The sequence below is a fragment of the Natator depressus genome, chromosome 8 (genome assembly GCF_965152275.1).
Source record: "Natator depressus isolate rNatDep1 chromosome 8, rNatDep2.hap1, whole genome shotgun sequence".
NCBI lineage: Eukaryota > Metazoa > Chordata > Testudines > Cheloniidae > Natator > Natator depressus.
Window position 1 is genome coordinate 8,550,143 of NC_134241.1, and position 24,063 is coordinate 8,574,205.

The window sequence follows — 24,063 nt, forward strand, 5'->3', positions numbered from 1 at the left end:
AAAAGAAAAGGAGGACTTGTGGCACCTTAGAGACTAACCAATTTATTTGAGCATAAGCTTTCGTGAGCTACAGCTCACTTCATTGGATGCATACTGCGGAAAGGGGATGGCATCACCTTGTGGCAATATGAGAGTCCCCCATGACTTCACCTCATGGCAATTTGTGGTGAAGGGTTGACATCACTGCCCTGACAACGGTGCTTTACCCTGAAGTGAGGGTGTCAAGCATCTCATAATGGCATTGGGGGGGTGAGGTGATATCACACTGATTACATCACAATGAGGGGGAGACTATGACATCGAATGATGCCGTCAGAGAGGTCGCTAAGACTAACCAACCCCAGTAACCTCCCCACCTCTACTGCAGCAGCCCCCCCCCCCTTCCTTATGTAGTGGCTAGAGGGTCCCGCCTCCACAGGCTGATTGGCTCCGGCCGGCAGGCGCTGAGGGGTGATTGGGCAGTGTGGCTGCTCGTCAGCGGGTCCGGACCTGGCGCGGCCCGTCAGGGGGCCGCGACGAGAGGCCATTGTGGCTAGGGCGGCCTGGGGAGGTGGAGGAGTGAAGCAGCCACCGCGGCGGGAGCCAAGCGCCGAGCTTCAGGAGCAGACGGTGAGGGAGGAGGAGGAGACAGCGGGAGGGGGAAAAGGGGAAACTGCGGCCGGGCGGTTTCTGTAGCCGGGCGGAAGGGGGGCGGAGGGCGAGTCTCCAGGCCTTGGGGCCAGTTGTAGGGGGACTTGAGCCCGAGCCCGCCACCCCGTGCGGATCCGGCTTGCCGAGCCCGCTCCCCTCAGCGCGGAGCTGTCACCGGAAACTTTCCCTGTTGCCCCTCCTCCGCCGCGTTGCCCGGCGGGCTGCCGCTGGGGCTCGGCCCGAGGCGGTGGCCCTGGAGCTGCCCCGCAGCGGGCCGGGGCTGTGTTTTCGCCAAACGGCCGCCTCTCGCGCCGCATTCTGTCAGAGCCCGGGCCCGCCGGCCCGCGAGCTCCTGCCCTCGGCTCGCATCCTCCGTCCCGCTGCGGGCTGCCGCAGAGACGGTCTCAGGTGAATGCCCGCCCGCCTCAGCTTCGTGCTGCCGGGGGGGTGCGGGGTGCGCGTTAGTAGCTGGACTATGGGGTGTGGGGAAGGAATCTCCCCCCCCCCCGACCCCCACGGGTGTAATAAACTCTATGGGAAATGCATTGTTTATAGGCTTCCCCAGAGAACCCGAGTAGCGTTTATAGCTCAGTGACAGGTCGGGTACTTAAGGACTGTTCCCTGCACTGAGATGTTGGTCGAGTTGTCTTGCTGTTGTGCATGGGCCCCCTGGTTTAAAAGGAGCACGTCTTCTCAGGGCAACTGGTGTATTATTGTCAGGATGCCAGTCTGCGTTTCTGGAACATTAAATCGGTATAAAAGCCCCCTGCATCTTGAGCAGCAAACCTTCAGTATGACTCAAAAAGAAAAGGAGGATTTGTGGCACCTTAGAGACTAACAAATTTATTTGAGCATAAGCTTTCGTGGGCTACAGCTCACTTCATCGGATGCTTATGCTCAAATAAATTTGTTAGTCGCTAAGGTGCCACAAATCCTCCTTTTCTTTTTGCGAATACAGACTAACACGGCTGCTACTCTGAAACCTGTCATTGAGTATGACTGATCTGGAAAAAGGTGTCATCCCAAATAACCAATTGGCAGTGTTGCTCCAAAGTGTAAAAATGTGATTAAAAATTTACCTATCAATATGACTTAAACTTTCTCTTTGCTAAACCAGAATAATTTCACAATCAAGATTTTTTTTTTTAAAGATCCACTCTTTAAATCTGTTAAATCACTTCGTGGCAGTGTAATCTGGTATAGAAAATACACATTTGAGAGCCCTCTCAAGTCTTGCCAGCCCTGGGTTGCTGAGGTCCATCCTGGTGTCACTGGCTATGCTGCTAAAATGTGCTTTAGAGGTAGCTGCTGACGAGCCCTTTGCTTGGAGAATGAGTACAATCACTGCAGCAGTCTAGACGCTTTAGTTGCCAAACGTCTAATCTGAAGATATTTTGAATCTCTAGGAGTGTATACCATTTCATTCTAATTGCTTGAGGTTAATTATTGGTTTCTTGTATTTTATGTATGTTACTTCTGTTTTGTTAGTAGCTGTCATAACTACTAGATTTCAATAGTAGTTCAACTGAATAGATTTCAGGACCATTAAAATCACGTAGTCTGATCTGGCCTATTGCTATACAGTATACACCAGCAGTGACAGAACTTTATCTTCAGAACTAAGATGCTGTCTCAACTTACTGCTTTTCAAGAACTAATTCACTATCAAGGTTATTAGGTTAAAAACTGCTTATTCTAAAAAGTCTAACATTCCAGGGTGTTCAGAGTCACGATCGGGGCCGGAGTGGGTCTGCAGCCGGGGCTGGGAGCGGGCCTGCGGCGGGGTGTCAGGAGTGGAACTGTGGCTGGGAGTGGGGCTGGAACTGTGGTCGGGAGCAGGGGGCCACGGGTGAGAAGTGGGGCTGAAGCTGGGGCAGCGGCTGGGAGCGGGGCCACGGGCAGGACTGGAACTGGGGGGCCGCGGTTGGGAATGGAGCTGGAGCCATGGCCGGGAGCTAGTGGCTGGACCTGGGCCTGGACTAGAGTAGAGCTGGGGGCAGAGCAGACTGGGGACCAATAAAGTTACATGCTAGGGTTAAGTGCATTTATGGTACAAAAAATGATAGTTAAAAACAAAAAAGTGACACTGAGACTTTCCATTTCTTGTCTCGGTGACTTCGTCTTTTCATTTATAATCTTACAAATTTTATCCTAACTACCAGTATTGGAATCTCAGCCTGGGATTTAAAGTCAAGTTATGATCCATGAGAATCTTTGCCCTTCATTGCCAGCAATAAAGATTCTTCAACAAAAAACATAAACATCAATTTTGTAGAAGCGCCTTTCTCCAGACCTGTATTTAGAGTGAAGTACTAACAGTAGTAATTTGGTATGGCAATGAAGTAAGCAGATGTGACTTGAAGATATACAGAAAATGGATCTGTTTAGTAAGAACATGCCACTTTTGCATCGTCACTCTCCTGACTGTAATTACACTTTAAATACTGCATGTAAGCTAAAATGTATTCACAAGTTTACTGCATCTGACATACTATATTAGCCTTGTGGTTCTGGAACTTTTCTTGTGGTTGCAACTAGTTGGAAAACAAAATAACTTTCAGATTGGACCACCCAGTGTATATATGCCGCTTTTTTATGCACCGTGTGCATATTTATCACTTTTGTATAATCCTTTTTAATTGGTAGTATATAATAGTGATTCATGAGACGCCAGTTTATGAAGATGTTAGTGAGATTGTCATCACTGTCCACCTTTCATAGTATGAATACCTTAGTTTTCTGTTTCTATATTGATAATTGTTTCACTAAATAAAATGAGGACACCAGTAACCGAAAACTTCTGTTTTTTTAAATTGAATGTGATGCTAAATTCCAGTGGAGTCCTTTACTTTTCATATCAGTGTTGGGCCTACTGATACTGGTCTACAGTCAGGATGTACGGAATGTGCTTTGCATACCCAGGACATATATGATAGGTCAAATAAGCTATTGTCAGTTAAGAGCCTGGTACTTGAGAGTCAAGAAATCTAGTTGACTGACAAAGCTGGTGGTCTCAAACCCTAATCAAACCAGTTTCCAACAGTCAGTAGTTCAGAGAGCCTTTATCCTGGCTTCTAAATCAGCTTAATTTTAGGATGGTTTTATACAGTCAAATTCTGTCAAAATGCCATTTGAGCTTGTAGCTTCCTCCTTCCTTTAATGCTTCATCTTTAATGCTATCAGAAAAAAAGTGTTCTTAACTCAAGTTAGCTAGCTCACGGTAAAATCCTGGTAAAGACAAGGCAGTTTGTATTCTTCACTTGAGTTAGCAGGTTGAGTTGAAGCCTGTGGGCGAGCCTAGTCACTAACTTCACCTACTGATTTGTATGAAAACTACAAACTGCCTTTCTCTACTAGAAATTTGCCTCTAGTTATCAATACACCTTTTACTCCTGGGGGAATTCTGTGCCACTGCGCAGTGCAGAATTTTGCAGAAATTAGCATGCACGCAGAATTTCCTTTCCCCCAAAGAAATGGGCTGCAGTGCTGCTAGCTGCCACTAGGGGCCACTGGACCCAGCAGAGCTCAGCTGGCACATAGAAGTCACTGCTGGGGAGAGGAAGAGGGAGCTAGAGTGTTCCTGGCAGCTGCAGTTCCCAGCATGCCCTGAGAGAAGGAGAGAGTGGAGCATCGGTCTGTTTCTCCCTCTGGATCCCTGGGCTCTGGGGGGAGGGGAAGGCAGGTGTCTGGGCTGGGGGAGACATGGCTGGGTTCTGGGAAGGAGGGGTGTGGGTATCTGGGCAAGGGGCGGCCTTGTGGCTGGGCTCTGAGCGGGAGGGGGTGCGGGTATCTGGGCAAGGGGGACCCATAGCTGGGCTCTGGAGCGGAGGGAGTGTGAGTATCTGGGTTAGGGGGCCCCTGCAGCTGGGCTCTGTGGGGGAGTGGGTTTGAGTGTATTGGCTGGGGGGGGCCACGGCTGGGCTCTGAGGGGTAGAGGTTGTGGGTGTCTGGCCCCCCGGCTGGGCTTGCGGGGGGCGGGGGGGGGAGTGGGGGTAGAGAAACGGGAACCGGGTTGTCATAGGGGTTTCTTTAACTCTCTACTCCTGGGGGAATCTTTGTGTGTGTCTGTATAGTTACCTGTAAAAAAGTTTGTCTGTATTTTGAAATAAATTTGCAGAACTTGGCAGAATTTTAAAATATTGTGTGTAGAATTTTTAACTTTTTGGTGCAGAATGCCCCCAGGAGTAAGGACCTTTTCTTCCTAGTGAAGATAAGGCCTAAGGAGGGTCTGGCTCCTAATAGCAGCAAACTCTGGCCCCTTTCCCCCTGACATAGGCTTCTTGTAGCGTGCTGGGAAATTGTCCCATCCCTGTTACCCAGCCAGTTGCTGCAATTAGGACAAGTAGCTGTGATCTTTTCTTTACTTTGGGGTTTAACTTTGTCCTTGTCCAGTGCTAACTTTGCTCACGTCAGTTCTACTCAGTTGCTGACCACAGTTCTGCCACCCGCTCAAATGCTGAAGATTGGTGATTGGGTGGGTGATGCTTAAAACCTTGCCTTTCCTCTGGTCTGCAGGGCTTGTCCATGCAGAGATTTAGTGCATGGCAAAATGGAGTGTAAATCTACAGCATACCTGCTTGCCGCACACTAACTACCCATGTGGCGACCCTTACTCAGAGAGAATAAGAAAGAGAGGGGACTCCTCAAGGGGATGGGCGGCTGAGAACCTAAAATTTGCAGAATTTTTTTTTTTTTCTCCTGCTGGTAATAGCTCACCTTAACTGATCACTCTCGTTACAGTGTTTATGGTAACACCCATTGTTTCATATTCTCTGTGTATATAAAATCGTCCTACTGTATTTTCGACTGCATGCATCCAATGGAAGTGGGCTGTAGCCCACGAAAGCTTATGCTCAAATAAATTTGTTAGTCTCTAAGGTGCCACAAGTACTTCTGTTCTTTTTGCAAAATAGGGGAGGGAATGATGGAGAGAACAGCAATAAACTGCTTAATTTTAGGGAAGGAATTATGTTATAGGTGCTTGGATACTATGGTGGTGATATTTGAAAGTTTTGACTACTAATCTAATGCCCCCCATTATGTAGTTTAAAAAAATTCCCACTTTATAGTTTGAATTCTTTCAGCTATCCCTCCTCAATTTGAAAGTGTGATGAAGATTGTCTTAATCCTCTCCCATAAAAAAAAATATAAAACTAATGGTCTGAAAATTAAAATATAGTAAAAATTGGAACTCTGCTTTACAGAGTTCTCAGAACTCACTGGTGTGACTCGGATGTCTGAAAGAGCTTTGGAAGAGGGAGGATTGTTCAAAAAATTCTGAATTTATCAACAGTTCTCTTTATGGCTCATTATGAATCTCTCTTTATAACTTTTTTGGAGAGTTAGGCTATTTCTCCTCTTTATTTAAATAAAGTTTAGTATTCTTACAGTACCTGGATGTAATAAGGTACTCTCTTGAACAGTTCTTTAAATCCTATTAGGCCTGTTCTACAGGGTTGCACACTTTGTTGATTCGGTGGACTGAGCTCACTGACACACCAGGGGTTCTTTGCATCAATCCATTCCCTACACAAACTCCCGGTGTGCACTGTCCTGTCCCCCTATATTTCAGGGACTCCCTGCAACCCTTCTATCCTCTCCCTCATATCAGGGACTTTGTACCCCCCTCCCACTGCTCCCCCCAACACCAGGAGCTATTGTGCTCCATATTCCTCCTACTCCCATACTTGAGTCTGCCTACCAAGACCTCGGTGTGCCTCCCTTCTCCCCACCCCCACTTCCTTGCCAGGACTCTGTATGATCCCTGTGCCTCTGCCCATTGTCTCCCATTTCCCTCTCCACCATATGGTGCCCCCTATTTCCCCCTTCCCCTCTGTTACATTGCACTCCGTATGATTTTATGAAAATATGCTAATGAGTGTGAATATAATGTAACTGGGGGAGGGATAGCTCAGTGGTTTGAGCTCTGGCCTGCTAAACCCAGGGTTGTGAGTTCAATCCTTGAGGGAGCCTTTTAGGGATCTGGGGCAAAAATTGGGGATTGGTCCCGCTTTGAGCAGGGGGTTGGACTAGATGACCTCCTGAGGTCCCTTCCAACCCTGATATTCTATGGAATATGTTTCATGCAAAAGGTCTCTTGTAAGGTATCATTACAAATCTTATCTGAGTGTGGTCATCCTATTTCTATAAATGTATCATTCTTGTATCTAAAACTAGAAATATGAAATATAACTTGAGGTCCTATCGTAATTATGCCAAGTGTGGGCCATTAATGGTGGTTTGGAATCTTGATGGCTCTCATCAACTAGTACAATTGGTTGTAAATGGGTCTGTTTACTTGCAAGCCTTTCTGTGAGTCAGGCCAGGAAGGATGAAGGCTTGGGGTCTCACAGGACATGTGACCATGTCAGCTGGTACTGGAATCCATCTTAAACCTGGGGCTTTTCCATTTAGAAGGAGGGGTGGAGACCCAGAGAGACAAAAGATTCCCACCTTGTGCCAAAGCTATATAAGAGGGTGGAACACAACAAAGGAGGTTCCAGTCATGACAAATCCCCTAGTTGCCACCTGAGCTGGAGCTAACAAGAACTGTACCGGGGAGAGGATTGGGCCTAGACTAAGATGGAATCTAGTCTGTGAAAGAAGTTTATTGGAACATCTCTGAGGGTGAGATTTTATCTGTAATCAGTTTCATAATGTATTAGGCTTAGACTGGCTTGTTTTGTTTTATTTTGCTTGGTAACTTACTTTGTTCTGTCCTTACTTGAAGCCACTTAAATCCTACTTTTTATACTTAATATGATCACTTTTGTTTATTAATTAACCCAGAGTATGTAATTAATGCCTGGGGGAGCAATCAGCTGGGCATATCTCTCTATCAGTGTTATAGAGGGTGGACAATTTATGAGTTTACCCTGTATGAGCTCTATACAGAGTAAAACAGATTCATTTGGGGTTTGGATTCCATTGGGAGCTGGGTGTCTGGGTGCTAGAGACAGGAGCACATCTTAAGCTGTTTTCAGTTAAGTCTGCAGCTTTGGGGCACATGGTTCAGACTCTGGGTCTGTGTTGGAGCAGACTCGTGTGTCTGGTTCAACCAGGCAAGGTACTGAAGTCCCAAGATGGCAGGGAAAACTGGCTCGGAGGTAGTCTCAGCACATCAGGTGGCAGTCCCAAGGGGGTTTCTGTGACCCATCCGTCACACCCTCCATGCCAAGTCCCTCATTCGCCTCTCCCATGTAAGGAGTTCCGTGTGCTCGCCCTATTTGCATCTTCTCCTTCACCAGTATTGTTTCTTTCTGTCTGGGGGATAAGTCATTCAGGTGGTCAACATTTAAAAATCTTTTGGAACAGAGCTAAAATGAATAATGTTATGCTGGAAGATTTTCATGGCTGTCATCAGCTGGGTTCTTTAATCTGCAGACAGTAGCTGAAGCTAATTGGTCTGCTAATCAGATGCTAGGGGGCTCAATGTATCTTCTAATGGAATTGATCAGATGCTGCGTTCAAAAATTATCACATCACAGACAGACAAATGAAAATATCAAAACCAGCAAAAATTATATACTCTGGGTTTTAATATATTTATCACATTTCTGTAGCAATATGGATGGCTCTGAGCTTAACCTTACTTCATGGAGACTGCCATCTTTCCTGTGACAGAGAAAAGTTTTCACAATTATTTCAACTGGAAAAGCACTCTACTTTTGGTGGTTTTATATAAATGTATTGTTTTATATACTTGTTTGTTTATAGAGAAAATTATAAACAGTGGATTTAAACAATTGAAAGCAAAAACTCCATATATACACACACATTTAAAATACGTGATGAAACATTCCCAAAACAGTGCTTAAAAGTGAGTGCTTTTCTATTAAAACCAAGAGAAAAGTGATTATCTTCATTATCTATTCTGTCAGCCTCAGTGAATTAAGTATTTTAACATTTTTTAAATGTTAACTGGAATGTTAATTTTTTTTTAAAAGGCCAGTTCCAGTGGCTTTAAATCTTGAAAAAAGATCGTTGATTTTTTGCTTTAATGTATTTCTTTTTCAGCAAATGAAACTATTTAGGTTGCAGAGTCAAACACTTGAAAGTTAGAAAATGGCCAAATTTATGGTGACTTATGCAATCTTAATTTGACCCCCAGGTGCATCCAGCCTGTTCACTGAATGGGAGGAAGGTTCTGTGGAAAAAAATTGTGTGATAATGTATAATTAAAGATCATAATGCATATGCACAAGGGAGCTGAATTAAGGTTTTTATGGGCAACTGTAATTGTGGCATTTTTAAACTTTTTCACAGTGCTTGAAACTTTGCAGCCTAACTAACGTTCTTTTAACATTTTTTTGTATGTAATTTCCTAGGTGTGCTTTCTTAAAGAGAGATGTAAAACCAATTTTTTAATGGTTTTCAGAGTAGCAGCCATGTTAGTCTGTATCTGCAAAAAGAACAGGAGTACTTGTGGCACCTTAGAGACTAAGAGATTTGTTGGAGCATAAGCTTTCGTGAGCTACAGCCCACTTCATCAGATGTATAGAATGGAACATATAGTAAGAAGATATATACATACAGAGAACATGAAAAGGTAGAAGTTGCCATACCAACTCTAAGAGGCTAATTGATTAAGATGAGCTATTATCAGCAGGAGGAAAAAAAACTTTTGTAGTGATAATCAAGATGGCCCATTTCAGACAGTTGACAAGAAGGTGTGAGGATACTTAACATGGGGAAATAGATTCAATTTGTGTAATGACCCAGCCACTCCCAGTCTCTATTCAAGCCCAAGTTAATGGTATCTAGTTTGCAAATTAATACTAGTTCAGCAGTTTCTTGTTGGAGTCTGTTCTTAAAGCTTTTCTGTAGCAAAATTGTCACCTTCAACTTCTCTGGTCACTCAATAACAGACTTAAAGTGTTCTCCTGCTGGTTTTTGAATGTTATGATTCCTGTGTCCATTCACTCCCTTGCTTAGAGACTGCCCGGTTTGGCCAGTGCACATGGCGGAGGGGCATTGCTGGCACATGATGGCATATATCACATTGGTAGATGTGCAGGTGAACGAGCCCCGGATGGTGTGGCTGATGTTAGGTCCTGTGATGGTGTCCCTTGAATAGATATGTGGACAGTGCTGGCATCGGGCCCCGTTGCAAGGATAGGTTCCTGGGTTAGTGTTTTTGTTGTGTGGTTGCAGGTGAGTATTTGCTTCAAGTTGGGAGACTGAGGGATCATCTTTCAAAAGTGGGGTGCTAATAAGCAATGGTTACATAAACATCACCCTATACTGGAAACCTACTGACTGCTATACTTACCTACATGCCTCCTTGATGATGCGCTGGAGAAGTTTTAGTTGGGGGCTGTAGGTGACGGCTAGTGGTGTTCTGTTACTTTCTTTGTTGGGCTGTCTTGTAGTAAGTGACTTCTCGGTACCCTTCTGGCTCTGTCAGTCTGTTTCTTCCCTTGATGAGGTGGGTATTGCAGTTTTAAGAACGCTTGATAGAGATTCTGTCAGTGTTTGTCTCTGTCTGAGGGATCGGAGCAAATGCGGTGGTATCTTAGAGCTTGGCTGTAGACAATGGATTGTATGATGTGGTCTGGATGAAAGCTGGAGGGATGTAGGTAAGTATAGCGGTCAGTAGGTTTCCAGTATTAGGGTGGTGTTTATGTGACCATTGCTTATTAGCACTGTAGTGTCTAGGAAGTGGACCTCTTCTGTGGACTGGTCCAGGCTGAGGTTGATGGTAGGGTGGAAATCGTTGAAATCTCGGTGGAATTCCTCAAGGGCCTCCTTCCCATGGGTCCAGATGATGAAGATGTCATCAGTGTAGCGGAAGTAGAGTAGGGTCATAAAGGGACGAGAGCTGAGGAAGCGTTGTTCTAAGTCAGCCATAAAAATGTTAGCATATTGAGGGGCCAAGGGGGTACCCATAGCAGTCCCACTGACTTGAAGGTATAAATTGTCCCCAAATCTGAAATAGTTGTGGGTGTGTACAAAGTCACAAAGTTCAGCCACCAGGTTTGCCGTGATGGTAACGGGGATGCTATTCCTGACGGCTTGTAGTCCATCTTTGTGTGGAATGTGGGTGTAGAGGGCTTCTACATCCATAGTGGCTAGGATGGTGTTTTCTGGAAGATCATCAAAGGATTATGGTTTCCTCAGGAAGTCAGTGGTGTCTCGAAGATAGCTGACTGGTAGCGTAGGGCCTGAGGAGAGTCTACATAGCCAGATAATCCTGCTGTCAGGGTGCCAATGCCTGAGATGATCGGGCATCCAGGCTTCCCAGTTTTATGGATTTTGGGTAGCAGGTAGAATACCCCTGGCTGGGGCTCTAGGGGTGTGTCAGTGTAGATTTGTTCCTGTGCTTCTTTAGGGAGTTTCTTGAGCAGATGGTGTAGTTTCTTTTGGTAATCCTCAGTGGGGTCAGATGGTAATGGCTTGTAGAATGTGGTGTCAGAGAGTTGTCTAGCAGACCTCTTGTTCATATTCCGACCTATTCATGATGACGACAGCACCTCCTTTGTCAGCCTTTTTGATTATGATGTCAGAGTTGTTTCTGAGGCTGTGAATGGCATTGTGTTCTGCACGGCTGAGGTTATGGGGCAAGCGATGCTGCTTTTCCACAATTTCAGCTTGTGCACATCGACGGAAGCACTTTAGGTAGAAGTCCAGTCTGTTTTGACCTTCAGGAGGAGTCCACTCAGAATCCTTTTTGTAGTGTTGGTAGGAAGCTTCCTGCTTGTTAGTGTGCTGTTCAGTGGTGTGTTGGAAATATTCCTTGAGTCAGAGATGTCGAAAGTAGGATTCTAGGTCACCGCAGAACTGCATCATGTTTGTGGGGGTGGTGGGGCAGAAGGAGAGACCTGAGATAGGACAGACTCTTCTGTCGGGCTAAGAGGATAGCTGGATAGATTAACAATATTGTTAGGTGAGTTAAGGGAAGCACTGTTGTGGTCCCTTGTGGCATGTAGGAGTTTAGATAGTTTAGTGTCCTTTTTCCTCTGTAGAGATGCAAAATCTGTGTTGTAAATGGCTTGTCTAGTTCTTGTAAAGTGCAGCCACAAGAGAGTTTATGTGGAAGGTTGGTTTTTTAAGAGAGTTTCTAGTTTTGAGAGTTCATTCTTAATCTTCTCTTGTTTTCTGTATAGGATGTTGATCAGGTGGTTCTGCAGTTTCTTTGAGAGTGTGGCATAATCTCTCACTGTAATCTGTGTGATATGTTGATTGTAATGGCTTTTTACCTTCAGTCCTTTTGGTATTATCTCCATTTGTTTGCATTTGGAAAGGAAGATGATCAAGCGTTCTTAAAACTGCAGTACCCACCTGGTGAAATGAAGAAACAGATAGACAGAGCCAGAAGGGTACCGAGAAGTCACCTTCTACAAGACCGGCCCAACAAAGAAAGTAACAGAACGCCACTAGCTGTCACCTACAGCCCCCAACTAAAACCTCTCCAGCGCATCATCAAGGATCTACAACGGGGTGGGCAAACTACGGCCTGCAGGCCAGATACGACCCGCGAGCCATTTTAAGCTGGCCTGCGAGCCACACCACATGGCTCAACCCTGCTCCGGCGCTCCAGCTGGGATGCTGGGTTGGGTCTGCACCACCCGGCTTGGCCCCGCTCTGGCACTCCGGCCGAAGTGCTGGGTCAGGGGCCGCAAAACGCAGCTTTCAGAAGCCATGGTGTGGCTCCACTCTGGCTCCTACGTGCTCCAATGGGAGCTGCAGGGGTGGTGCCTGCGGATGGGGCAGCATGCAGAAACGCCTGGCCATGTCTCCGTGTAGGAACCGGAGAAGGGACATGCCACTGCCTCCGGGAGCCACTTGAGGTAAGCACCGCTCGGAGCCTGCATCCCTCAGCCTCTTCCCATGCCCCATGCCCCAGCCCCCTGCCCCAGTCCTGATCCTCCTCCTGCTCTCCACTATCCTCAATCCCAGCCCACATCACCCTCCTGCACCCCAAAGCCCTGATCCCCATCCCCACCCCAGAGCCCGCACCCCCTCCCCCACCCCAACCCCAATTTTGTGAGTATTCATGGCCCATCATACAATTTGTATTGCCCTATGTGGCCCTCGAGCCAAAAAGTTTGCCCACCCCTGATCTACAACCTATCCTGAAGGACAACCCCTCACTCTCACAGACTTTGGGAGACAGGCCAGTCCTTGCTTACAGACAGACTCCAACCTGAAGCAAATACTCACCAGTAACTACACACCACACAACAAAAACACAAACCCAGGGACCAAACCCTGGTGCCAGCTCTGTCCACATATCTATTCAAGGGACACCATCACAGGACCTAACAACATCAGCTACGCCATCCGGGGCTCGTTCACCTGCACATCTACCAATGTTATATATGCCATCATGTGCCAGCAGTGCCCCTCTGCCATATACATTGGCCAAACCGGACAGTCTCTACGCAAAGGAATAAATGGACACAAATCTGACATCAGGAATCATAACATTCAAAAACCAATAGGAAAACACTTCAATCTCTCTGGTCACTCAATAACAGACCTCAAAGTGGCAATTCTTCAACAAAAAGACTTCAAAAACAGACTCCAAGGTGAAGCTGCAGAACTGGAATTAATTTGCAAACTAGATACCATCAGATTAGGCCTGAATAAAGACTGGGAGTGTGTGGGTCATTACAAAACCTAAACTTAATTTCCCCAATACTAATTTCCCCCAACTGTTACTCATACCTTCTTGTCACCTATCTGTAATGGGCCACTCTCTTACCACTTCAAAAGTTATTTCTCCTCCCTTGGTATCCTGCTGTTAATTGATTTATCTCGTTAAGACTGACCTAACACTTGGTAAAGCAACCCACATCCTTTCATGTATTTATACCTGCTCCTGTATCTTTTACTTCATAAGTCTGATGAAGTGGGTTCTAGCCCACGAAAGCTTATGCCTAAATACATTTGTTAGTCTCTAAGGTGCCACAAGGAGTCCTCACTTTTTTTTTTTTTTTTTTGCTGATACAGACTAACACGGCTACCACTGAAACCTGGAAACATGTATGAGAACTATCACCTGTCTGTTTTTTGCAGGGTACTAGCAAAGAATTATGTGAATCACAGTTAAGGATATTTTGTGTTGATTAGAAATTTATATTGCAAATTCTTTGCCTCTCTTCCTTCTTTGTATGAGGCAAAGAGATGACTGGCTGATTTAACTCTTGCAATCCTGCCAGTTGAGAATGAACTGTTCATATGGTGGAGAGAAGGGAGACTGGAGTTTTACTGAACGTACCTGCCCTTGGGCAGCTGTCTGCTGGTTATGTTTATATCTGTAGTAATAGGCAAATAAATATATCATCGATAGACTAGTAATAATCGGTCTTCAAAAACAGAACTGGATGTGTTAAAACATGGGGATGTGGCTTTTCAAAAGACTTTTTTGTTGCAGATTTATGTGAAAATTTGTGGTTTTAGAAAAAACAAATGTTCAAACCCAACTGGTAATTCTTTTAGCTATACACCTGTGCCATTGAACAGAATTTCTTGGAATGTCCAACAATGTCCAAAAGGAAATAGCCTTCTGAATGTATCACATCAGTCTTAATCTCATCAGTGTAGTAAATGAAACAGCTGAGACAATAGGTAACATGCTAGTTTAGAGAACGCTTTTTTTTGACAAACTACAGTTACTTTAGAGTGTTGTTAGTTAAGTAAGCACAGAAAGCAGTCCTTGAGACTGCTACTTTGAAGTCGTGAATATTGCACAGGCCTATCCTATTCTTAAAAGTTGGGTCAACATAACTATGTTGCTCAGGGGTGTGTATTTTCACATGCCTGACTGACATACCTATGCCAACCCTAACTTCCATGGTAGATGCAGCTAGGGTTGATGGAAGAATGCTTCTGTCAACATAGCTACCATTGCTTGGGGAGATGGTGTTCCTACACTGTTGGAAAAACTTCTGTTAGTGTGGGCTGCATCTCCGTACACCATTATGCTGACATTGCTTTGTTAATGTAGCTATGCCAGCATAGTCTACATAGTGTAGAAATAGTCTTGTATAGTGCATTTACATCTTATTATAGACTCTCCTGGATGCTGTATGAACCAAATTTGAAATGGCTGGTAAGGAACTGTCTGGTAAATGTTTTTTTTTTTTTATTGGTTAGAGACTGTTTTTGTGAAAATCTTCTCTTATTTTTAAACTGGTATGTTTTGGCTGTCTTCCCTTGTAACTTAATTAATTTAGTGTTGGTATTTGAAATTTGTGGTACTTCACATGTAAGACTTCTTTTCATGATTTATATGGTTATAGATTTATTTCTAGTTTAGCTCTTGGAATTTCTCAATATTTTATTCTCAACTGAACATGCATGGAATTTTTCTTTCATAGAAAGATGGGTGAAAGGAGTAGGAGATCGTAGTCTTTTTTAAAGGAAACTACAGGATTTGTAGTTCTACATAATGTGACTTTTCAATAGCTCATTCACCACAGTAAAGTTTTTATTAGAACATTTAAGTATCTGCAGTCATGAATCTTGCAAAAAGTAGGGCGTTTTGGTATTGATCACAGTCAAAGAACCAAACCTGAAAAGCCAAAAGTTGTTGCTTTTTTTTCCTCCTTCAAATTTTATGTTAAAGGTAATTCTACCCTCCAAAGCACTTTCAACCCCTCCCAGCTTGGTATTGTCTGCAAACTCTCTATGCCATTATCTAAATCATAAATGACGATATTGAACAGAACCAGACCCAGAACTGATCCTTGCGGGACCCCATTCATTATGCCCTTCCAGCATGACTGTGAACCACAGATAACTACTCTCTGGAAACAGTTTTCCAACCAGTTACGCACCCACCTTGTAGTAGCTCCATCTAGGTTGTATTTTCGTGGTTTGTTTATGAGAAGGTCATGTGAGACAGTATCAAAAGCCTTACTAAAGTTAAGATATACATCTACTGTTATTGCTCTGATCACCTCATCCCTTCTCTTGAGTCCCTTTATTGGCTCTGTGCTTCTTTCTGCATAAATTTCAAAGTCCTTGAACACACTTTTATGTCTTTTTGCAATTCTGTTTCTTCCTGTTATCATGGCTTTTCCCATTGCTTGCCAGGCCAGTCAGTGTGCTCTACCCATTTGTGTTACTGACTTCCATGCCTGTTATCTGCTCTTGAAATGCACAAACAAATGTTGCATTTTGCCATGAGATTGCCGTCATATACAATAGTAATAGCATAACAACTCCAGATATAGGTTTTACATTCTCCCCCTTAAAGATTGCTGGTTAAATCACAGTCCCATGGAATGTTTTAATTCTGCCGTTTGAATCAGTAAAAGAAAGTTGCTTCTTGGGGTGATGAGGGAAACAGTTGCTCTATTTAGCAATGATTTCATCCATAAAGATTTCTGTGTATCTTATTTTACAAGAACTGGTAGCTAGATAAAGAATGCTTAATTTGTTTAAATCTGTGAAGAGTCCATTTATTTTTGCCATCTTGCATATGGCTACCTTATGTAATAATAATAATAAACCAAAGCACGAATAACAATTCCTGATGAAAAAAATCATTTACTAAATAGTGTATGTATTGAAAAATTGTTATACAGAAAATATTGAAAATATTTTAATGAATTTTCCTGTTTAGAATAAACAATTGTTCAATATCTCTTTTTGTGTTTAAAGATCTTGAAAACTGTGCCAGGTCCTTGGGGAAAATTACATGACTCTGCAACATGAGTGACAGTAAATGTGATAGTCATTTTTACAGTGTTCAAGTCGCAGATTCCACATTCACTGTACTAAAACGGTATCAACAATTGAAGCCCATAGGATCTGGGGCGCAGGGCATTGTTTGGTGAGTAATACAAACTTTATTTATACACAAACAATTTTAAATACAAAGCAAAATGTGAACATACTTTTGGTATAATGAAAAGGTAAACTATATAGGTGCCAGAATATAAAATACAGGTTGTAATTAATACTTTTATCTCTTGCTACAGGATTATGAACTAGGCAGGTTCTACAATACCTGCTTGCTCTAGTTTCTAGTATTGAATTTTTGTTTTAGGAAACAAAATTTAAATTTCTAGATATCTGCATAAGTTGTTAAAATGGGTAGCAAATTTCCTTCTCATTAACCATTTTATTTTTATTTCTAGTTCTTACATTCCCCATGTAGTTATGATATTACAGTGTAAGGTATGACAATGAGATGGTGAGAGATTCTGGGTTTTACTCGTTTCTTCATCCTGGCCCCCTTTTTCTCCCCCCTTTTATTCCCAATCACTCCTATCCATTTCTAGGAGCCATCAATGCAGTGCCTTGCCATTAACTGGCAGGATGAGGCAAATCAATGTCATTGTCACTCCATGGATTAACCAGAAAGGGATGCTGTGTGAGGGGTTGGGCTGGCCGTCTCTTCCTTGGTGTGTCACCTCAACTATGTGTCCAGCCTCCACTGCCCCAGGATGTGCGAATCGTTAGTCTGATCCTGAACCTTAGTCTCTTGTATGGCACCACAGCACTGGGCCAGCTTAAAGGTAAAACTTTTCAAATGTTTTCTAGACTGCAGCTATCAGCTCTACCCAGATTACCTGTCAGGCCCATATTTTATTGGGCAAAACTTATTTGGTACTAGCAGGAATGTGTAGGTAACTGTAAAAGGATACCAGTGGTCTAGGGGGCAGAAAGGCATTACCAAGAATACCCTGGTATTGAGTTAGAGTAACAGCCCCTGGGGCTGTTACACTTTAAATGTACAATTTTAAAAAAAAAATATTTTTCTACCTTTATATATGTATGTGAAACAAATTTATTTAATCTCTCCCATTTTCAATGGTTGTGGATGGGTCTGAAATGCCATTGTCTTGCTATTAGGCAAGAAGTTAAAAAAAAAAAAAAAATTAAATGGAAACTTCCATTCTTCTTTGAAATTTGTGGGTTTGAGCGGGGTATATGTAGTCACTACATGTTAGATATTAGTGATTAGGTTTATTTATTTATTTGGTGTATGCAATCCTGTCGAGCCGAGCAAAGCCAAGTTCTTATCAGTGATGTTCAAGGCATGAAGACCTCAAGGAAATAGAGTCATTTATCAGTCCTCAACAATATGTGTCATAGTTTGTGGCTGCCCACATTGACATAATGGACTGTCTCTAAAACAGTGATTAGGTAAACTTCAGTATACCGTTTAAATTTTTTCAGATTAATACATTTTTTGTTAACTTTCATTTCTTTATATTAGTACCAGATGGCATGAGGAATTTAAGAAAAAAATGACCACCCTTTCTTTTCTAAATATGGTGCATTTCTGATCTGTCCCACTTCCCTGCTGCTACAAACCAGATTGCTCCCTCAAGGTGAGGTCCAGTGCTGAGGTCAGGCTGTAGGGTAGGAGGAGGGATGATCGGATTTTAATGGTTTGGTCTGAGAATTCTGGATTGAAGAGGCAGGGGAGGAATACAAATCAGAGGTACACCATTTCTCATCTTCTGAAAACTGTCTGCCAATTAAAGAAGCAGCAGCTAAAACTACATCTTGTAAAATATGTATGGAAACTTGCCAAAAATCAGCATTAATAATCCAATGCTTTCAGTACAAAAGAATGATCTGGTCCCCTAACTGTTGTACTTCCAGTTTGCTAGCTGGAAAGTTGTAGCTTCCAGGAAATAGGGTTTTTTGGCTTTTTAGAAAAGGGTTTTTTGGTTAATCATAAGGTTAATTTTAAAAAAAACGTTTATTAATCTGTCAAAATCCAGTTGAGCTCTGAATAATTGGTGGGAGGATTCCCATTACTCAGTTCATCATTTTAACTACAGGAGATTTGGAGTTAGTTATTTCCTTAACAATATGAGAATAGGAGCAATGAGAGTTGCCCAGGTTTTACTAAGAACCAATGTTAATACTGTTCCACTTTTCCTTTTGGTTGATATTGTATGTGCAAAGAAGTAACAAATTTGTTCTAGTATCTATTGTTGGGGTCAGCTGGTAGAGGGAGTCTTTTTTTAAACCTCAAATACAAAATAAAGATTTTTGGAAGGAGCTCAAAGAACTTGGTTCCTTCAGAGAGTGTTTTAACTCTCCTCCCTACCTATTTAAGGGGACTAATCACATATTGTCCTTTTATATTGTAGACAAAGTATAAAACTCAGGTTTTCCCACCAAGATTCTGTTTTTTTCTTAGTTTGTGACTATTAATGTGTTTGAGCATTTATGGTAAGACTAAATCTACCAACGTTTTACACACCTCTTTCAACATACTTTTTTTTTTTTTTCCTTTTCCCCCCTTCATATTCTTCCCTTTCCTCTCCAAATGGCTCTTTCCTATCAGGGGGGATTTGATTTAAATCAAATTGATTTAAATCATGGTTTAAATCACTAATCAGGAAGACTTGATTTAATCATGGATTTCTACAAAAAAGAGCATTCTTGTTGGTTCTTATAACCTTAATACATATTCTTCACAACTCAGAGATGTAGGTTTCGTTTTTAGAAGGTACACGCTATACATTTTTTAAAGTGATTTATTTTGAAAAGTTTTCAGATTAGTTTTACAGCTATATCAGAAAATGAATGATTGTTTGGTTTTTTCATTTACCAAAGGTAATTGAAGCAGATATTTATGAAGTCATTGGGAGGTGAACTATTTCCAATTCAACAGGTTAATCATAAATATTTGGAGGATTTTCTTGCCATGCTGTATTAAGAGCAGAACATCACCAGACAGACATTTAAATTTTTATTTAACTAAAACAACAACGTCATGTATTCTGGATTTTTTTCTTCAACAGCAAACATAAAATATTTTAACAAAACAAGCATATGAATTTTTGAATTTAGTTAAACATTCAAGTTTTTTAAAATCAGGATTGTTTTTGTTAACTATTTTAGTTAAAGACCATTTTAAATGAAATATTTTTTTAAAAACCCCAAAAGTTAAATAGACTATGTCAGCCAGGTCAACATGAGAAACTTGAAATATTGGCTTCTGCAGCTAACTCAGTATTTAGCCTTACATGGAGTTTACCACCAGCTTTGGGCTGCATTCCCAAGCAACCCGACTCCAAGAAGACCCGGTCCCGGAGTGCTGGGGGCCACTACCAGCCTCTCACCGTCCACGGGCGTGCAGACCCCACCCGTTTACCTCTTCATGCTTTTCAGTCGTCTTCACCTTCATTTTCCTGTTTGTTCATAATCTGGAGAAGAAAAACAAGCTTTCCTGCTTTTTCAGTTCCCAACGATTTCTCAATTTGGTATGAATTAGTCCAAAGGAAGAAAATATTCTTTTTACACCAGCAGAAGAAGCTACTGCTGTTAAAAGTGGGATTATCACTTCAACAGTCTCCGAATCCAAGTGCTTAAGTGACTTCCACCAGTTCACTGGTGTGACTTTCTTTAAAACATCATTAGCAAAGATATATTTCTTGAATGGTTCACCCTTAGCTCTGAAGTTTATTATCGTTGGCATTATGGAGGGAGGATTGCTGGATGTCATGTCATAGCCAATTCCTCTTCTTCAGCAGTTAAAGTTTAACCCTGGTACCAGGTATTGAGAATATTTGCAAGAAAATCAGCTGGAGATAGTGCTTGTCCCATGTTTAATGCTTGTAATTTAACTCTTGTCATTGCATATTTCTTTTTATGATCTCACTCAGTTCCTTCCAAATTTCAACAGCATCAGCAATAAAACAGCTATGCCCCTGCATTTTGTTCAAGGCTACAGAAATAGGCTTCAGGGTACTCAGCATGTGTTCAACATTTCTGTTAAGCCCAATGTTGAGAACTTTTGCTGTGAAAGTGCCATCTATTTTTTTCACGATTTTGTTCACAAACTATCATCAGATTAGGCCAGTTCTTAATATAGTGCTCAAAACAGTCCAGTGCTGAGTTCCATTGCATGTCTTGTGGGAGAGTTAGCTTGGTTCCTCCCACTTTTTTCAGAGCAGCTTCTGCAAAGTGGTTGTTACGGAATTATTTTGCAATTTCAACAACATTAGCCTTTACTACTGGAACACTGAAGTTCAGGGTGCATCAAATGAGCACTGCAGCCGTATGTTATTAGCTTGGGATTCTCTTCTAAATGTCTTCTCATCTTGGATACATTGTCTGTGACCAAGCTGCGTACTCAACATTTGATTTTTTTTTTTTTTCACAGTTATAGCTTTTACTGCTACTTCTTGTAGGTATTCTGCTGTGTGCGAATTTCCTGATGTATCAATTGCTTCTGTAAGGAAGACATTCCCTTCTTCTGTTGTCACACAAGCACATACAACAGGATCATTGTGGGCATTGCTCCACCCATCAAGACTCAGGTTAACAATTTCACCCTCTAGATCTTTTGCACACTGCTCAATTTCTTTCATATATTTTATGGAGCAATTCGCCTGCGACATCTGCTCTGTTGGGTGAACTGTATCCTGGTCTTAATGACTGAACAATGTTAATGAAGTGTGGGTTCTCAATCATATGGAAAGGAGGGTTTGTTGCATAAAGAAACCGGGCAATTTTTTCATCAATTATCTCTTTTTGTAATCTGCTGGTCTTATCACAAACTTATCTATGGTTATTTATGGATGATGGAGATTTTTTTTTTCTTTTTGCTACAAGTGATATACTGTGGATATGTGACATACATGATGTACCTGAAATGCTATCATTGGCACATAACTCTGAAACTATAGAAAATTATGGTGATCTTGAAGGTGGATAGTCTTCAGAATCCTGTATGTTGTGGATGGATTCTCCTAAACAAAATAAGTCAATGCAGTTATGTAATTATTATTACCATACTGCTCATTTAGTATTACTCATTGCATTCACTGACACTCAGTACTACTTTAAAGGTGAAATTGTAAAAGGAAGATCTGCCTGTTTATTTTTTTATCACAACTGCATCTAAAATGGTAGTACCATAGAGTAACAACTATATTTTTTGCTCAAACAGAGTTCAAGAATAGTCCAGAAGGTAGACAGGCAGTCATTAAGAAAGAAGTATGAAATAAAAAAGTTTACCAACCTGAAGATCCTGCATGTTCAGACATGTTCCTTTCATCTTCTTCATCACAGCTTCCTCCTGAGAAGGAACACTTCTCATGATGTTGTTTCATTTGGGCAACCAGGCCTTGCATTTCTTTGTTGCACTGTTTGCATTTTGCACTCATGCCCCTCTTACCCACAGGTAGAGGAACTTCATTAAAATATTCCCAAACTGGGTCTCTTTTATGGCCTGCTGCCATTATCGGTTTTCCCTTCTAGTGAGAGAATGGTATGGTAGATCTCAAATCAATTAAGGCTATACTCAGAAAGACCTCCAAGACTTCTGGAATATACTGCTCCAGTAGTTCCACTTTTGTTTCTACTGTGTGTCCCTCCCTTCTCATATTTCTCTCCAGACTATTTCTCCTTGTCCAGGTCTATTCCACCCCCAACAATCTTCTATTCATTGAACTTTTTGAAACTTTGCACTTTTAGAGAGAGGTAAGGGATTGACTCTGTGTACACAAATTTGCAGAGAGACAATAGGGTGGAGGTCTGTTATTTCTCACCTCTATATATTATTTATTTATTTTAAAACATTTTTGCTGTTAACAAGCATGTTATCTCTGGAGACACACATTCTCAGTCTGAGAACTGCAAAACTAAGCATCTCTGATGATATCTTCTATACTGAGCACTGAGTCCCATTGGGTAGATAGAAAGATTAACCTAACTAATCTATACAGAAACCCCTGGAGCCCTATAAGATTGGGTCCCTAATCTACGAACTATTGAAACTCATTTACAAAACTTTTCTTAAACATTGCATGAATATATTGTCTCATACTATAGAATTAGAATGTATAATCCCTGTTCCATGATGAGATATCTTTGAGCTATAATGTATCTTAATTAAAACTATCTTTAGATAGGTTTTTTCCTGAAAAAGCATTTAACAAAAAAATCTGATTTAAATGAAAAATTTGATTTTTCATTTTATTTATTTATTTAAAATTGATTTTTATCCACCCTGTTTCCTATAGACTTTGATTTCCTGGCTCTCCAAGTTCCCACCTCCCCCATGGACTCCCTAATTTTCCCTGCTTAGCTTCTTCCCTATTCCAAAAATATTCCTATATCAGGCCCCTTCAGGCAGCCAAGCCATGATCTTGAGGATCCTGCTTTTTTCATTTCTGAGATGTTGCCTGTGCCAATATCTGTACTAGAGGAAACATTTCAAAATGACATATTGCATGGTTTTTAAACAGTATTATAAAAAGAGATGGCATAGATATCTTAAGACTTAAACATATAGGTTCCTAAGATTAAACTGACTATGGGAGCCAAGTAATTTATTCTTAAAGAGATGCTTTACTGAGAGCGATCATAAGGCATGTAATGCAATAACTTACTGTATATAGTTTCTTTCATTCCAGTACCCTTCACAGACTAGTTGAGAGCGAAGGCACAGTGCCTAATTAATGGTGAAGATGAAAAGCCTATATTTATAAAGGACAGATAGTTGACAAGAACCATTCTTGCCCAATAATAATCAGAGCAACACAATCGCAAATAGCAATTTCATAGAATATCAGGGTTGGAAGGGACCTCAGGAGGTCATCTAGTCCAACCCCCTGGAGGACCAATCCCCAATTTTTCCCCAGATCCCTAAATGGCCCCCTCAAGGATTGAACTCACAACCCTGGGCACTTGACCTAAGGGTTTGTGTTGCGGCTTGTAAACTTTTTTGGAAAGGAGAGGGAAGAGTCAAAGTGGTGAAATTGGCAGTGTACAAATTAATTCTTGTCTACTGTAGTTCAAATAGATTTTTCTTTTTTAGTAGACAGAGTATTACTTGATTACCACAGCAATGAGCATTGTATAAATGCCTTGACAGAGAGATAGGTAAGAGTAGGGGCAGGGAGGATATTAAATTCTTGGATCTTCCGGATGTGTATGTATTTTATATAAGGGCAGAAACTGGTGTATTGAATTTCTTGTGTACGGGGATGTAAATTAATAAAAGTCATGGTACATTTTTGCTCAATCTGAGAAATGTCATTTCTTAAAATTATTGTATTTCCTGATGCAGCTCTGATCATAAAATTATTAGTGATGTATTATCTTTCACATGGGACTGTAAGTGCATTCTTTGTCTGCATTATGGTTTGCTGTTCAAGCAGAATGCTACAGAAAACCACTATTGCCAGTGGTGAATGTCCTAAACAGTCTTTCTTCTGAATTAGAATTGTGAAGAATTCACACAGGTGGATGTTTTTAGTCTCAAACATCTGTAAGAGAATCACTGTGTGATATGGGATGTTGGAAGAGTATCTCATTCATGTGGAAGGAAACTTATTTAATAGACTTCCCATTATTAGCCCAGGTGTTAAGGAAAATTAAGCAAATTTTGGTAAAATCAGACTTTCATAACATTTTTTTAACAGTAGCAGTTTTCATGTAGATGTCTGTCTTTTCCTTACAGTGAATCCTTCTAAAACTAGGTGTTCGAATTTAGAATGATAA

General features: G+C 41.7%; 1 protein-coding gene across 7 annotated transcripts in view; it reads left to right on the plus strand.

The window, feature by feature from the left end:
• The first annotated feature begins 494 nt into the window (after window positions 1-494).
• MAPK9 (mitogen-activated protein kinase 9) overlaps window positions 495-24,063 on the plus strand; it is a 50,720-nt gene continuing 27,151 nt past the window's right edge. For 6 of the 7 annotated variants that reach the window (XM_074960360.1, XM_074960357.1, XM_074960358.1 and 3 more), the window contains exons 1-2: window positions 495-609; window positions 16,243-16,414. In XM_074960360.1, coding sequence (XP_074816461.1) covers window positions 16,293-16,414 — 122 coding nt within the window. In that variant the 5' untranslated portion in view covers window positions 495-609; window positions 16,243-16,292. Of the gene's footprint in view, window positions 610-16,242; window positions 16,415-16,925; window positions 17,103-24,063 lie in introns of those variants that run through there. The other variant, XM_074960362.1, reaches the window with a different exon arrangement.